The sequence below is a fragment of the Pituophis catenifer genome, unplaced genomic scaffold (genome assembly GCF_029215685.1).
Source record: "Pituophis catenifer annectens isolate HBS135680 unplaced genomic scaffold, rPitCat1.0.hap2 SCAF_9, whole genome shotgun sequence".
NCBI lineage: Eukaryota > Metazoa > Chordata > Lepidosauria > Squamata > Colubridae > Pituophis > Pituophis catenifer.
The window spans coordinates 6460819-6474423 of record NW_027256889.1 but is presented as its reverse complement, the minus strand read 5'-3'; the positions used below and the strand labels follow the sequence as shown (position 1 = coordinate 6474423).

The window sequence follows — 13605 nt, the reverse complement described above, 5'->3', positions numbered from 1 at the left end:
CTGAATGAAACGTGCCTGTCTCTATCCTGCCTTTAATTTTTTCAGTCCCCACCTATTATCAGTCCTTTGATTTCCCTCCAAGATAAAGCAGGTAATAGTTCTGCCCACCTTGAAGCTGATCTTGGGTAGTATTGGAATAAAGAGTAAAAGGCTATTTTAACTGTGGAATATCTAAGGAGGCTTCCTACTCATGGCCAGAAGATGAACAGAAGGCCAGAGGAGAGGGGAAAAAGAGAGGAAACTTTGAGGATCTGTTTGTCCTTGCAAATGGAGAAGGTCCTATCTTCTAGTCATCCAACAATCAGTAGACTGATACTACCATAAGAAAGACATGATGTATAGATGGCACAGTCACACACCACAACAGAAGCCTTAAGCTCTGGATAATATGTTTGAGTGGAGACTTTCAGTCCTGTTATTAGGAGCAACAGGTTTTCATAGAAATATTTAATTGTCCTAGGTGCCATTTCAAGGGATTTTACCCAGTGGGTTTTATACGGCAACAGTTTAGGCTTCAGCATTCTTCAAAGAAGGGTGTGCCCATGATAACTCAGCTGAGCTTCTTTAATGTTCTTTTGTACCACTCTATATTTCCTTGTTGGTTGTTTTTATGATCACAAAGAACAGGGAAATTCATGTCACCGTCAATTTTTTCAATGTATGCGTTTGGGTAATCTGTCTATCCTAAAACATGCTGCTCTGGATGGGTAAATCTTCTGGTTTCTGATTTTCCTAGAAAATCCACTGAGCAGACTCTGAAGCTCTCTAACTAGATGAAAAAAATTTGGCCATAATCAATTCCATTTCAAGGCTGGCTTCATTAATAAAACAATTTAAAAAAAAAAAAAAAAAACATCACACATAAAATTGTTCCAAAAAAAACCTTTGGGGATATGGTCATAACATCACCAAGTTTCAAGCTTGGAGAAAGAAAGAGAGAGAGAAAGAAAGAGAAAGAGTGGGGAAAGGTGGGTGAAGGGAGGGAGGGAGGGAGGGAGGGAGGGAGGGAGGGAGGGGAGGAAGGAAGGAAGGAAGGAAGGAAGGAAGGAAGGAAGGAAGGAAGGAAGGAAGGAAGGAAGAAGGGATGGTCAGGGAGGGAATGGGGAAAAGTGGGTGAAAGGGGAGGAAGGAAGGGAGGGAGAAGGAAAGAGGGAAGGAAGAAGGGAGGGGAGGGAGGAAGAAGGAAGGGAGGGAGAGGGTCAGGGAGGGAGGGGAAAGGTGGGTGAACGGAGGGAGGGAGGGAGGGAGGGAGAAGGAAGGAAGGAAGGAAGGAAGGAAGGAAGGAAGGAAGGAAGGAAGGAAGGAAGGAAGGAAGGAAGGAAGGAAGGGAAGGCGGAAGGGAGAGTCAGGGAGGGAGGGGGGGAAAGGTGGGTGAATGGAGGGAGGGAAGGAGGGAAGGAAAGAAGAAGGGAGGGAGGGAGGGAGGGAGGGAGGGAGGGAGGGAGAAGGAGGCATTTAGCCCAATCATAAATCCAAATGAGTATCGGTGCTATTAAATTAAGGGTGGGGAACAGAATGAGGAAGCAATTGCAAATCAAAGTCCAGAGAATGTATTACTGACTGTCACCACAAGATATAGATATAATTTTCACTTTTTAAACCAGGAAGGACTTCCAGCAGGATGGGCTTCCAGGAACTGGATGCAGATTGTCATAACTGGCAGGAGTAATCATTTACCAAAGAGATTCAAATGACCTTTGGACTGCCAAGCCCATGGAAAACAGAACCTTTCCCTTTTTTAAAATTTTCTTTTATTCCTTACTTTTCTTTCTCGTAACTAAACAATCATTAATTTTACCAAAAAAAAACCCCTAAACTAAAAAAAAAAATTAAAATACAACTAAAGAAGGAAAATAATACAATAATGCAGGTAGTCCTTGATTTACGACTGCAATTGAGCCCAACGTCTCTGTTGCTAAGTGAGGAAATTGTTAAGTGAAATTGTTAAGTATTTGACGGCCCTTCTGGCCACAGTTGTTAAGTGAATTACTGCGGTTGTTTAATTAGTAACACGGTTATTAAGTGAATCTGGCTTCCTCATTGACCATTGCTCGTTGGAAGGTCGCAAAAGGGGATCGTGGGACACTGCAACCATCATAAACATGACTCAGTTGCCAAGCCTACGAATCTGGGGATGCTGCACGAGTCACTTTTTTCACTGTTGTAACTTCGAACAAGTCACTAAACAAACCGTTGACAGTCGACGCTGGGAAGGTTGGAAATGGCGGCCAAAATGGTGACCTTGGGGTACTGCAACCCTCATAAATACATACATACATACATACATACATAAATACATACATACATACATACATTTGTATGTATGTATGTATGTATGTATGTATTTATGAGGGTTGCAGTACCCCAAGGTCGCCATTTTGGCCGCCATGCATATTCTTTCTAGCCAGGTTTTACCTATGTAAGCTATGATGTTATGCAGTCCTGGTTCTGTGAAATCTCATTCACAAGTTTCTGGGCTTTTTGTTTCTTGCTGACAGACAGCAGACTCTGTGCTGCTCTCTAGACTCAGATAGCTATTTCTGCCTATATATATGAAAACATATATATATGTTTTCACGGGTATTTGTATGTAGGTCTTTGGTTATTCGGGAAGGAAGAAACAGCTGCGATCTCACATTGCTCCTAGAAGCACGAAGCCGAAAACACCAGCCTGAAGATGACAAATGAGACTTTGTCAAAACGTTGCCAAGACACTTCCAATTTTACGCGGGAGAAAACTCGAATAACCAAAGACCGACCTACATACATACATACATATATATATATTTCAAAATACAAACATTCCATCTTTCCTTAAACATTGTAGTGTGTCGTCTGGGTTCAAATATCTCTGGACGCCAGCCTTCAATATTTGCAACATTGTTTACTTTAATATAATCCTCTAATCTTAAAATTATAGTATGTTAAATGATTAAATATTATAAGCCTATTTGTTTTTCCTCTTAACGTGTCTTCTAGTAAAAATACAATAATAATAGCATTACACATAATGATCCTCCTCATCCTAATGCTAACAATTATCATCTTATTTATACTTCTATCTTAACATGTTTTCTATTCTTCTTTCATCTTCTTCTTTTATACCCAGTTTCCCTTTTTACTCGCTAACCATTGATAGAATACTTCCCATATCTTATCCCATATCAGTTTGTTCTTTCTCCTTAATTGCTAGTGTTAATCTGTTCATTTCTGCACATTCTAATATTTTCCATTCTAATATTCCCCGAATTTTGATCAAGTGACTGTGAGGACGCTGCAATGGTTATAAATGCGAGGACTGGTCACTCTTTTCAGTGCCATTGTAACTTCCAATGGTTGCTAAACAAATGCTTTGCTGGCCTGAATTACAGTTGAGCTGAGATCCCTGGATAGATTCCTCTTCTTTTCTCAAGCGATTTTTTAAAATTTTATTCTCATCAGTTGATCAGTGGCCAGATATTTCTACCCATTCCTTTCTCAAGGCCCTGAAAACATGGATTTGCCAACGGGCATGGAGAATCAAAAAGATGGCAGAGGTGACACAGCGGCTGTACTGATGGTTATTGGTGGATGGGACTACCTTGCCTAGGAGCTTTATGGATTTTTTTATTGTCTTTATATGTTTCTTTACATTGTTTAAACATACTGCTTTTAAACTGCTGTACTCTTTTTATATTGTTTTACCTGTTATTATTTATTTTTTGAATATCATTGACTGCTTCTTCCGGGAACGGAGGTGTTTGAATTCTTCATTTGTTTAATCAAGCTTCACCTTCAGGATTTTTAGATGAATAATTGGGGATTTAAAAAAAGTTTATGTGTTTGTGGAGGAGGAGGAGGAGGAGGAGGAGGAGGAGGAGGAGGAGGAGGAGGAGGAGGAGGAGGAGGAGGAGGAGGAGAAGAAGAGAGAAGAAGAAGAAGAAGAAGAAGAAGAAGAAGAAGAAGAAGAAGAAGAAGAAGAAGAAGAAGAAGAAGAAGAAGAAGAAGAAGAAGAAGAAGAACAGGAGGAGGAAGAGGAGGAGGAAGAGGAGGAGGAGGAGAAGAGGAAGAGGAAGAAGAAGAGGAGGAGGAGGTGAAGAAGAAGAAGAGAAAGAAGAAGAAGAAGAAGAACAGGAGGAGGAGGAGGAGAAGAGGAGGAGGAGGAGGAGGAGGAAAGGAAGAGGAAGAGGAAGAGGAGAAGGAGAAGAGGAAGTGGAAGAAGAAGAGGTGGAGGAGGAGGAGGAGGAGGTGAAGAAGAAGAAGAACCTGTGGCACGCGTGCTATAGGTTCGCCATCACAGAGCTAGGAGATTAAATTGCCATAAAGAATTTACACTTTGGATGATCTTCCAGTTTCCGGCAAGCGCATGCGTGTCAGCCAACTGGTCTTCGCATGCGCATGTGCACCAGGAACCAGAAGACCGAGTGGCCAGCACGCATGCATGTGCCGGAAACTGGAAGATCATCTTCCCGGCACGCACATGCGTGCAGGGCGGATGCTCTTTCCAGTTTCCAGCACTCCCACATGTGTGAAGACCAGCTGGCCGGTGTGTCGGAACCCCGGAAGAGTAACGGGTGAAGGCTCATGTGCCCGGAGAGATGGCTCTGCATGCCACTTCCAGCACATGTGCCATTAGTTCGCCATCATGGGCTTAAGGGGTTCTCACCAGGGCTGGATTTAGATGAAAAGAGGCCCTAGGCTATTCCACTTATGAGGCCCTTTCACCTATAGTGAAAGTGTAATTTTAATTTTGCTAACAATTTGAATGTAGGCCCCTCTTGATCTTGAGGCCCTAGGCTGAAGCCTAGTTAGCCTATAGGAAAATCCGGCCCTGGTTCTCACTTGAGTAGCGGGTTAGACTAGAAGACCTCCAAGGTCCCTTCCAACTCTTTTGTTATTCTGTTAAATAATTTTTTTAATGATTTTTTTTTTACTTGCATTGACTTTCACTGTGCTTACATAAATCTCCTGTGTGTGTACCTGTTAATAAATATCATAAAATATTCTAGTTGTACCTTGTAGGCAATATTTCATGTTTATCTTTCATTACTGTATGCCAATATTGGAATCTATCTAGCAGATGTCTGCTTCTGGTATGAGAATTTCTGTTTTCACTAAAGTCGTAGGGATGGTTGATGATAAAACCAGATGGCTGCATTTGCACAAGGAGTTTTCAACTCTGCTTTTTTTTTTCCTTCCCCCCCCCCCTTTTTAATTAGTAATTTAAGGTGCATAAACATTGGCCGCTAAGTAACTTTAATACCCATTGATTTGTGCAACCCCAGAAAAAAGATCAGTTCAGAAATTGGGTTCCAGGCAGGGATGAAAAATACTTACCTTCCCTACCGGTTGGGAAGCACACCATCTTCACATCCGATTTTAGCCGCTCCTGCGCATGCACAAAGCCTTCTGCACATGCGCAGAGGTTCAAAAACAAGTTACTTCCTGGTTAAAACCAGGAAGTAATGACATCCGGATGGGTGGGCGGAGCCTCACGCTGCCGCCGCTACCAGTTCACCAAACCACACATGGTTCGCCTGAATCCAGAGCAACCCAGTAGCATTTCAACTCGGGTTCCATGTATTGTGTGAATGTAATGCCTAAATCATGGCTTAGGCCCGGGGTACTTGCAGGACCATCTCCAGCCGTTCTCCCATTGTCCTGTGCGCTCTCACAGAGTCGGCCTCCTCAGGGTGCCGTCGGCCAAACAATGTCGGCTGATGACCCCCAGGGGGAGGGCATTCTCTGTGGGAGTCCCGACCCTCTGGAATGGATTACCCACTGAGCTCAGGACAGCCCCCGACCTTCTTTCCTTCCGTCGCGAGCTGAAGACATGGCTCTTCCGCCAATTAAACTGATCCGTTTGGGGGTACACTGGTATAATTTTAAATCGTTTTTTAATTGGGTTACTGATTTTTAATTTGGTATTGTATTGTGATTTGTATTGAAGTTGTCATTTTGTAAGCCACCTTGAGTCCCTAGGGAGAAAGGCGGCATATAAATCGCAATAAATAAATAAATAAAATAAATAAATAAATCCAGGGTGGGCAACTGTGGCCCTTTTACAACCTGTGGACTTCAACTCCCAGAATCGCTGAGCCAGCTTGGCTGTCTCAGGAATTCTGGGAGTTGGAGTCCACAGGTTGTAAAAGGGCCACAGTTGTCAATCCCTGGCCTAAGTATATATTCAAGTAAATTTATTTTCTTTCTTCACCAGGAAAATGAGGACACACATGTTTTAAGATATTACTGAAAACTAAAAAATATTTTCCTTGCCAGAAAATATATTTCATCGTGAACCCTGATAAGTATAGATCAATTATTAGCAGTGAAATGGGGGCATCTCAAGATTCAGCATGCAGCCAGCAAGACTTTTACATTTTTAAAATGTATTTTATTAAATGTGATTTCCCCCCCGCCCCCCATTTTTTTAAAGAAAACCCTCCGATTCAGAACAAAGATGCTTCATCTTATCTTCCACCTTGCTCGGTGTTTTCTTGAAGTCAGGGCTATTTGCCGATGATTTTGGGAGCAGGGGTGCATTCGGATTTCTTTATAATCTCCTTGTATAATCCGGGCACCCCGTAAATACGTGGCTCATTCAGACAAGCATTCTTGGTTCCACAGCCCCGTTCTGCGTGACTGTAGAATCTTCCCTCTGCAGGAATTGAGAAAGATGATAACAAAGTCCATTGTGTATCAGGCAAGGGAGAGTGTGGGATCAGAGTCTGGGGCAGGGTTTTCAGGCTGGTTTATTGTTATTTCCTGGCATCCAGGAGGATTTGTGGGGAGGTACGTTGTACTCTTGAAACAAATGTCCTATGGAAACTGGAACATGTTCCTCTGCGCTTTAGAGCCTCTTATCAGGAGGCGAGGAACAAATTTATCTGTTTACTACGTGCGATATTTGCAGGAAGAACTTTTACATTCAGTGCTGTGAGATGAGCAGTCCCATACGTTGGGTGGGTGGGTGAGGAGGTGAGTGGATGAAGTGACAGAGAAGGCAGGCAGAAGGAAGGAAGGAAGGAAGGAAGGAAGGAAGGAAGGAAGGAAGGAAGGAAGGAAGGAAGGAAGGTGGGTCAGAGAAGGCAGGCAGGGAGGAAAGAAGGCAAGCAGGCAGGCAGGCAGGCAGGCAGGCAGGAAGGAAGGAAGGAAGGAAGGAAGGAAAGGAAGGAAGGAAGGAAGGAAGGAGGGTCAGAGAAGGGTGGGAGGGTCAGAGAAGGGAGGGAGGGAGGGAGGGAGGAAGGAAGGAAGGAAGGAAGGAAGGAAGGAAGGAAGGAAGGAAGGAAGGTGGGTCAGAGAAGGCAGGCAGGGAGGAAAGAAGGCAGGCAGGCAGGCAGGCAGGAAGGAAGGAAGGAAGGAAGGAAGGAGGGAGGGAGGGAGGGAAGAAAAGAAGGAAGGAAGGAAGGAAGGAAGGAAGGAAGGAAGGAAGGAAGGAAGGAAGGAAGGAAGGGGTGGGTCAGGAAAGGAAGGGAGGGAGGAAGGGTCAGAGAAGGGAGGGACAGAAGGAGGAAGGAAGGAAGGAAGGAAGGAAGGAAGGAAGGAAGGAAGGAAGGAAGGAAGGAAGGAAGGAGGGAAGGAAGGAAGGAAGGAAGGAAAATAGATGCGATTGTAATCTATTGTTCTGCAGAGATGAGCCTGGATTTAATTAAAATGACTGCAATCTCATTAAACTATTGCTATTAAGGGCAAAACCCAGTCATACCCACCATGACCACACTGGCCAAGCTAATTTTTATTTTAAAAACAATGCTCATTAGATTTATTGTATTTATTGAATGGCCAAAAGCCCAGAATAAAAATGAATTCATTCTGTTTTCAGCCTGTTTTTAGACTTGCTTCTAGTGTTTGTGCATTTCATAGGTCAAACTGGCAAGAGAACCAGTCTGATATAGTGGTTAAAGCAACAGACTAGAAACCAGGAGACTGTGAGTTCTAGTCCCACCTTAGCCATGAAAAGCAACTGGGTGACCTTGGGCTAGTCACACTCTCGGTCCAACTTGCCTCACAGGGTTGTTGTTGTTGTTGTGGGTAAAGTATGAGGTAAAAAGTTTGTGTTTGGACATGTTTGCCATCTTGCCTTATTTGTAAAAAGAATAAAGACAGTATACAAATAAGTAAGTAATGGTGTGGTTGGGTTTTTTGCAATAGGCTACAGTCTTTGTGCATTTCGTGTACCAGAATGTCTATAAACCCTATGTCATGCTCCCATTGGAGACTGAATCTGTGGGGGAAGATGAGCTGGAACTGGAGCCGACAGAGATCGAGGGGGCAGCTTCATTGGCTTCGGAGGAAAATGGGGAGGAGCAGGCCCAGTCAGGCCAGGGCCTTTCAGGATTGGGATGACTTGTAGGCAAGGAAGAACAGGGGCAGGATGACCAAGAGAAGCTAAGCAGTGAACATGAGAGACAGAGCTCGGGCGATGAGCAGGGACCGCCCCATCCTGATCCTCGAGCATGGAGAGTGGAGAGAAGGTGAGAACAGCGCAGACTGACACAGCTACTTGGGAGGAGAGTGCCCCTCCCCTCTTCACAAGGCACACCTGGGGACTGAGTCTTAAGGAGACGTTGTGTGGACGGGCATTTGTCGGGAACAAATGCTGAATTCATGGAATGTTGAGTGCCGACGTTTGAACTTTCCTGAATTCCTTGCATTCTTTCTGGATTTCTGGATACTTGCCTTGCTCCTTTGATTCCTGGACTCTTCAACTTGCCCTGCTGGATTTCTTGCTTTGCAACTGTGGTGTTCACAGCATTGGGCTGGACTATTTGCAGCCAGAGGCTGCTTTGAAGTGTATGTGTGGGTGTGTCATCATTTTGCTCTGGGACTTGCCAGAAACATGAGAGCGTTTGGGGAAATATGGAGCAATAAAGGGGCAGTTTGAACTGCCAACTACCTGGGTTACCGATGTGCCGTACCCTGGGTCATCGCACATTGCCATTGCCATCGTAATCAGATGTAGCTCAGAGGTCACGAAGGAAGCCTCGTACATCAAACTTCTTGCCCAGTTTTCGTCATTAAATAGTGGAAATACCTGACATCATCAGGCTCATTCCGGTTCACACACTTTCTTCTTTCCCATTCCCACCGTAAGTGACAATACTATTCCTCAGATCTTACCTTGTTCTACCGTCATATCGTAATGGACACAATACTCTTCCCAGCCATTGCAATGGATCAGCTCAGTGGGTTTGCAAGTCGGATCCTGTGAGATGCATCCTGGACATTTCATTCCATTTGGGCGGATCCCGAGTTTGGGCACTTGGGAAATGGGAGAAAACAAGCAGAAATGATCACATTGTCATCCCATCTTCTCAATCCCTAGGAATTTCCCCATCTTAGATCTTCACTCTGACTTCTTGGAATCCCAAATGAAAGTCAAAGGTTAGCTCTTCGATTCTATCTCCAGAAGATTTACTAGAGTTTGTCTCATAGTTTTCAGAAGTCACATTTCATACAGATAGTCCTCACTTAATGACCACAATTGGGATTGGCAACTTTGTCATTAAGTAAACATGGTGCCAACCCTGAAGCTGACCTGACTGAGGCCACACTGGAGCTGAGGGATAGGGAGAAGGGAATAGAGATAGCTGGGGTTTTGTAGCCAAAACAAAATACTTTCTCTTGGGAACCAAGGACAATCTCACACCTGGTCTGAGAGAGGAGGAGTGAAGTTACCAAGCAACTGGATGACAACCTGATTGGACCATGTGACTGATAGTTTGGGGAAGAGAAAAAACCTTTTACTTTTAATTAAATGAAAACCGCAGGAACTTTCAGAGTCGGTTTTCACCAGAACTGTGCCAATATGATATATCCAATAAAACTATTCTTTGAGGAATCTACTGGCCTCGGAGTTTTGTTTGCTATGGGATTATTACTTGGAACCCTGACACATGGTTGTTAAGCAGGACATCACGTGACCATGACAGACGTACAACCTCACTTCCTCCACAGTTCTTAAGTGAATCATCCACAATCATTAAACGAAACATTTAGGTGACCACAACTCATGATTTCACTGCCAGCTTCTCCATTGATTCTCCTTATCCTAAATGCCCACCAGCTGGGGAGCACCTAAATCTTGATCACATGACTGGGTGGAGGAGGGCATGCTGTGATGGGCATAAGCCATAAAATTATTTTTTTCAGCGCAGCTATAACTTGAAGTGGTCGCTAAAACCGGACAGTCATTAAGCAAGAACTGCCTGTAATGGGCTGTGAGAATAACTTTGAAAGACAGAAGAAAGAACCGCAGCTGAAACAACAGTCTAAAGCATGAACAGGAGTAGAGAAAGTATCTCAGGATTCTTCCCAGTTCTTTGGAATAGAAGAGCAGGGAAATGGGGAAGCATTTTCAGCCTTGGAAAATTCCATTACTGTAATAGCAATAGCACTTAGACTTATAGAGCCTTGATAGTACAGTGGTCTACGCACCCTGTTATTAACACAGCTGCCTGCAATTTACTGCTGGTTCGAATCTCTCCAAGGCTCAAGGTTGACTCAGCCTTCCATCCTTTCTAAGGTAGGTGAAAATGAGGACCCAGTTTGTGGGGGCAAAAGCTGACTTTGTATAAATATGCAAAAGTATGAAGGCTATTGCTTAACGCATTGTAAGCCGCCCTGAATCTCCGGAGAAGGGCGGCATATAAATCAAATTATATATATATATATTCCCCATTTTACCCATCTCGGAAGGATGGAAGGTTGAGTCAACCTTGAGCTTGGTGAGATTTGAACTGCCAAATTGCAGGCAGGCGGCAGTCAGCAGAAGTAGCCTGCAGTACTGCACTCTCACCACTGCGCCACCGTGGCTCATAGACTAGGAGACTAGCACTTACATGTCACGGTTCCGCTGTTGCAAAGGTCCTTGCGACAACACTTCGCGGCACTCCGCTTGCGTCTCGAAGGGAGGGTGAAACTCATTGGCGATGGAACACAATACTTGATTTTGCTGCAGCCTTTGTAAGTGGCGAGCCACACCTCCTTTCCTGTGCAGTGGGAAGAGTGACAGTCAAGACAGGGGTTAGCAAAGTCAAATTCTTGAGAAAGGAAAACCCACTCAGGGATTGGAAGGGGATTCGTTGGGAAGGGGGAAAGAAATACCAGAGTGAGCTCCAGTTAGCTCCAACGTTGGGTGGGGGTGGCGAGGAGCAACCTCGCCAGTTTTGCCACTGCTAAATCAGTGTTTCATAATATACCAAGGGTTTCAAACTTGATTTCATTGAGGGCTGCATCAGAGTTATGTTTGATCTTGGAGGGCTGGGGGCGAGTGGGGGGGGGGTGTTTTTGGCCAGTAGAGTGCTTCTGGAGGCCAGGGAGGTAAAACACGGGCTGTGCAGGGCAGGGGTGCTATTCAGCAGGTTCTGACAGGTTCTGGAGAACCGGTAGCGGAAATGTTGAGTAGTTCAGAGAACCGGCAAATACCACCTCTGGCTGGCCCCAGAGTGGGGTGGGAATGGAGATCTTGGAATATCTTTCCCCCAGGAGTGGGGAGGGAATGGGGATTTTGCAGTATCCTTCCCCTGCCATGCCCACCAGCCACGCCCACCAAGCCCACCAAGCCACGCCCACAGAACCACTAGTAAAAAAATTTAAATTCCACCACTGATGCAGGGGCCTCCCGGGGCCTACATGCAGCCCATTTTTGGCTGGCAGAGTGCTGCTGGAGGCCGGGGAGTGCGAAAATGGGGCCATGAAGCCCCCCCCCCCACAGCCCCACTTTGGCCAGCAAAGGCACCGTGGGCCATCCTTTGATATGGCCCAGATTTAAGCACCGGTGGACCGGATGCTGCCCACGGGCCTTGAGTTTGATACCCCTGTAATAGACCATACACATAATGGCAGCCATTTGTGATATATGTGCCCATAATACAGAGTCAATTTGGGTGTAGTGGGCTAGAAACTGGGAGACAGTGAGTTCTAGTTCCACCTAAGGCACAAAGCCCACTGGGTGATCTTGGGCTGGTCACTTTCTCTCAGCCCCAAGCAGGAGGCAATGACAAACCACTTCCACAAAAACCTGGCCAGGAAAACTGCAGAAACCTGTCCAGGCATTCTCCAGGAGTCAACACTGCCTCAAAAGCACACACGGACACAAAGCCGCACACAAAATAAAACCCATAATATATTCTCAAAAGTTCCAAATGCATCACTCGGATCCAAAAAGTGGTTACAGGCATTATTCCACTTAACAAATGTTTGAGTTGAAAACTTGCACCGATACGAACAAAAGCTGCCTGCACCTCCAACCAAGAATATCCTGGAGGTTGGGTGAAAGTTAATTTATAGCACGCCACGTAAGTACACTTGATTGGACTTGCAAAAAAAAAAAAAAATGGACTTACAAACAGCCTTTTAGAACATCACTTGTTCGTAAGTACAGCACTATCTGTACTCCTAAATGGCCTTTGACTTTAATCTACTTCCTCAAATTCACTTCAACCCAGACCCAAAGGTGTTTTTTTTTTCAAGACTTTCTGGTTTTTCTTTGAAGACGTTTTGCGTCTCATCCTTCTTCAGGTTGTGGATGAGAAGCGAAACGTCAGAATAGAAGAAGAAGAGAAGAGAAGAGAAGAGAAGAGAAGAGGAGAGAAGAGAAGAGAAGAGAAGAGAAGAGAAGAGAAGAGAAGAGAAGAGAAGAGAAGAGAAGAGAAGAGAAGGAAGAGAAGAGAAGAGAAGAGAAGAGAAGAGAAGAGAAGAGAAGAGAGAATAGGATAGGATAGGATCGGATAGGATAGGATAGGATAGGATAGGATAGGATAGGATAGGATAGGATAGGATAGGATAGGACAGGACAGGACAGGACAGGACAGGACAGGACAGGACAGGATAGGATAGGACAGGACAGGACAGGACAGGACAGGACAGAATAGAATAGAATAGAATAAAATTCTTTATTGGCCAAGCGTGATTGGACACATAAGGAATTTATCTTCAGTGCAAAGGAGTGTCCATAAAAGATATAAGTGATAAATCATGATCATCGTCATCATAAACACATTTATAAAAACCAGAAAGTCCAGTTGCCTCCTGAAAAAAGCACCTTTGGGACAACCATGACCTGGATGACTGAGAATCTCCCTAGACTCTTCATCCCAGAATAAAATGAGTTAATAGTTCCTGTGCCAGATGACAGTTCCTTGCAATGTTGAGGCGCATCTGTCAGTAGATCCACCTCATCTACCTGTTGGCTGTCTGGCACAGCCAATTTGTGCTGCAGAAAACAGCTGTTTAAATTCAACGTCTGTCACTTTTCTCAACTTACACCATGCTAACTTTGGCATGTCCATCATTTTAGGGGACAAACAAAACAAGCCCACTTCAACTCCCAGCCCTGCTCATGGAACTGAGCCCTCCCTCCACGTTTCCAGTCCTGAGTGGATAACTGGTCAGCTCGGGAGCAAGCCAGAAGGATCATTCACCAATGGTGGTCTCAGTGGTGAGAATCAGGCAGGTGTTTTCGAAAGGTCGGCAGATGTGCGGCGCACCAGTGCAGAAACCGCTGCTGCTGCTGCAGTGTTCACACTTCAAACAAACACCTGAAAGGGAAACCCCATAGATAAATATTAGGAGTTGCAACAAGGGGTGGGATTCAAAAATTTTAGCAAGGCATGGCGTGGCCAT

The 13605-nt window shown here is 44.7% G+C and overlaps 1 protein-coding gene across 1 annotated transcript; it reads right to left on the bottom strand.

Moving 5' to 3' along the window:
- Positions 1–6488: 6488 nt before the first annotated feature.
- Positions 6489–13605, bottom strand: LOC139321338 (phospholipase A2 inhibitor and Ly6/PLAUR domain-containing protein-like). The gene is made up of 4 exons (XM_070950007.1): positions 13404–13605; positions 10821–10970; positions 9100–9240; positions 6489–6637 (listed from the first exon to the last, which is right to left on the bottom strand). Exons 1-4 carry the CDS (start codon positions 13603–13605, stop codon positions 6489–6491), a joined length of 642 nt encoding a protein of 213 aa, XP_070806108.1.